This window comes from Protobothrops mucrosquamatus, unplaced genomic scaffold (assembly GCF_001527695.2).
Source record: "Protobothrops mucrosquamatus isolate PMUCROS unplaced genomic scaffold, P.Mucros_1.0 scaffold6608, whole genome shotgun sequence".
Taxonomy (NCBI): Eukaryota; Metazoa; Chordata; class Lepidosauria; order Squamata; family Viperidae; genus Protobothrops; species Protobothrops mucrosquamatus.
In genome coordinates this window covers 7,955-10,607 of record NW_015392430.1, presented here as the reverse complement: position 1 = coordinate 10,607, position 2,653 = coordinate 7,955, and the positions used below count along the sequence as shown (strand labels likewise).

The 2,653-nt window shown below is 43.3% G+C and overlaps 1 protein-coding gene across 1 annotated transcript in view; it reads left to right on the top strand.

Annotated features, from left to right (window-relative positions):
* Positions 1-1,904, top strand: part of LOC107300297 (opioid growth factor receptor-like) — a 4,834-nt gene extending 2,930 nt beyond the window's left edge. Inside the window, exon 3 of the mRNA XM_015829633.1 lies at positions 12-1,904. Coding sequence (XP_015685119.1) covers positions 12-1,500 — 1,489 coding nt within the window. The 3' untranslated portion in view covers positions 1,501-1,904. The remainder of the gene's footprint in view (positions 1-11) is intronic.
* Positions 1,905-2,653: the final 749 nt, after the last annotated feature.

Genomic DNA, 2,653 nt, shown 5'->3' with positions numbered 1-2,653 from the left:
TTTTGGTCCAGGTACAGCCATAACAATTTACGGATCACTCGCATCTTGAAATGCTTGGGAGAGATGGGCTATGAACACTACCAAGTGCAGCTGGTAAAGTTCTTCCTGACAGAGACTCTGGTCCACCAGATGTTGCCTCGGGTGCTGAGAAGTGTCTTGGACTACTTCATGTTCACCATCCGACACAAACTCAAACGACGGGAACTGGTCTATTTTGCCTGGCGACACTTCAAGCCAAAGCACGAATTTGTCTGGGGCCCTCACAAGAAACTCCGGAGGTTCAAACCTCAGTCCTCCGAGCTTCTGAGTAATCCAGAAGAGCAAGAACACACCAAGAAAGGAGACGGAGAGGTTGTGGAGAAGGACAATGTTGAGTCACCCCAAGCAATCCTTCAGAGAAGGAAGTCTTCTGGGCAGGAAGAAGCTAGGGAAGCTCTAGAAAAAGAGAAACATGGGTCGTCAGAGGAGAGCTGTGTCACTCACGATGATTTGGCTACAACAATACATCATAACCATATTGAGCAGCCTGTATCCAGCATTAGTGCCACCTTGAGCCTTTCAGCCAGTAACTCTATGCAGGGCAAAGGTATTGGGAGGAGAACAACCTCTGTAGAAGATGGTGATCTAACGCAAGATGGGAAGTTTGTAGAACCCCCATTGAAACCTGTAGATGACTATAAGACTTCCAGAACAACAAATCAATCTCACCTTACTTTGGGAGAGAAGGAAGCCAAGGGAGACAGTGAAGAAGGCAGAGTAGCTTCAGATTGTCCTTTGGAAAGAAAGGATCATGCTGAAGAGCGTGTGGGTGAAGCTGAGGAAGAAAACCTCAAGGAATCCAAGAAGAGGAAGCTGGAGCTGAACAGATTAAGTGGAGAAACCCCTGAGGCATCCAAAAGCTCCAGTGATATTGAGAGGATCTCCCAAAATCTTGGCGAGGTGGTGATCACCAAGGAAGAAATTAACTTCTTGGCCCCCAAAGGTGGCAGTGAGGACTCCAGAGATGGGAAGGAGGTTGAATCCCTTGATGCGGTGAGAAAGAGGCGGAAAGTAGACATTGCACCCAAAGATGATTCTTCAGAAGTAGACAGTGAGGTGATCCCATCTAAAGACCAAGGAACAAGTGATAGTACTCACGAAGTTAAGGAGAACGATCTTGTCTGCCAAGAACAAACCAAAATGGCGGCCAATCCTTCTGCGGACACTTTGATAGGACCTAAGGCTGGAGCTGTGGAGGTGTTGATTGATTCCAAAAAGAATGACCTCCCTGGAGATAGCTGTCTTCTGGAGAAAGCGAACGAACAAGAAGCTACTGCTCCAACAGAAAATGATGTCCCTTGGTTGTCTGAAACTATGACAGTTCATGAAAAGGGTGTAAGAAACAACGCAGGATGGAAAGAGCAGGACCTTGAAGAAACATCTGATGGTTTCCTAAAAAGGAATGAAATCTCCAAAATAAAGGAACGTGAAAACACCACGGCTGGACCAGAAGAAGAGTAGTCCTATCCCAGATCGGATGAAACTGTCCCAAAATACTAGAGGTCCAAAGGGCGTGTATCTTTTCAAAAGCAGGTCAAAATAATCCTTGCTTGGTTTATGGTTTGGTCTCTCCAGGTTTTTATAAACATGGGATATAATTGACATCTAAGGGTAATGTCTTTAGGATGAAAGATTACCACACTGAGGTGTGTGACTTGCGCATCTGATAGTCTCACTTCTAGAAGTCTTATATCTTCTAATTAATTGCCCGAGGGTTTTGTTCTTTTTTAACAGAAAGCACAGGCCTGTTAAATACAATGTATGCAACCTTGCAGGTGTGTTTTGCAGTGTTTGCTAGATGAGCCACAAGAATGTTATTTGCTAAATTAAGTTTGTCTTTGTTAAATAAAGATCTTTTAACTTTTTGAGGTGACATTTCTGGTTTCTTGTTAAGGAAGAAGGAATGAACTAAACGGTCTTCCATAGTTCTGTGTGTCACTGCTCTGGAATAGGGACCCCAGAGCATTAAGGAAGAAAAATAACATATATGTACTCCTCGAATTACAGCTACAATTGAGGCCAAAACATACGTTGCTAAGCGGGACAGTTGTTAAGTGAATTTTGCCTCATTTTACAACCTTTCTGGCCACAGTTGCTAAGCAAATCACTGCAGTTATTAAGTTAGTAATGTGGTTGTTAAGTGAATCTGGCTTCCCCATTGACTTTGCTTGATAGAAGGTCACAAAAGGGGATCACATGACCCCGGGACAGTGCAACCGTCATAAATATGATCCAGTTGCCAAGTATCTTAATTTTGATCACATGACTATGGGGATGCTGCAATGGTCATATATGTGAAAACGAGTCATAAGTCCCTTTTCCAAAGTCATTGTAACTTTGTAATGGTCACTAAATGAAATATAACTTGAGGAATACCTACATCTGTATCTTAACTATTCCCAGTGGTGTTTGGTGACTGGGGGCAAGAAGCTCGTAACTATTAACTAAAATTGAATTTGTTTCTTGTTGTATTGATCGCCTCCTATTAAGCTTTATAGAGTTCCTATGACAGATTTGAGGATGGTGTGATGTAGTGAGAAAGAATGGTAGAACCTGGAGGTGGCATGAAAAGGGGGTTCAGGCTAGAATCCCTGAGTCGCCACAATAGAACTAA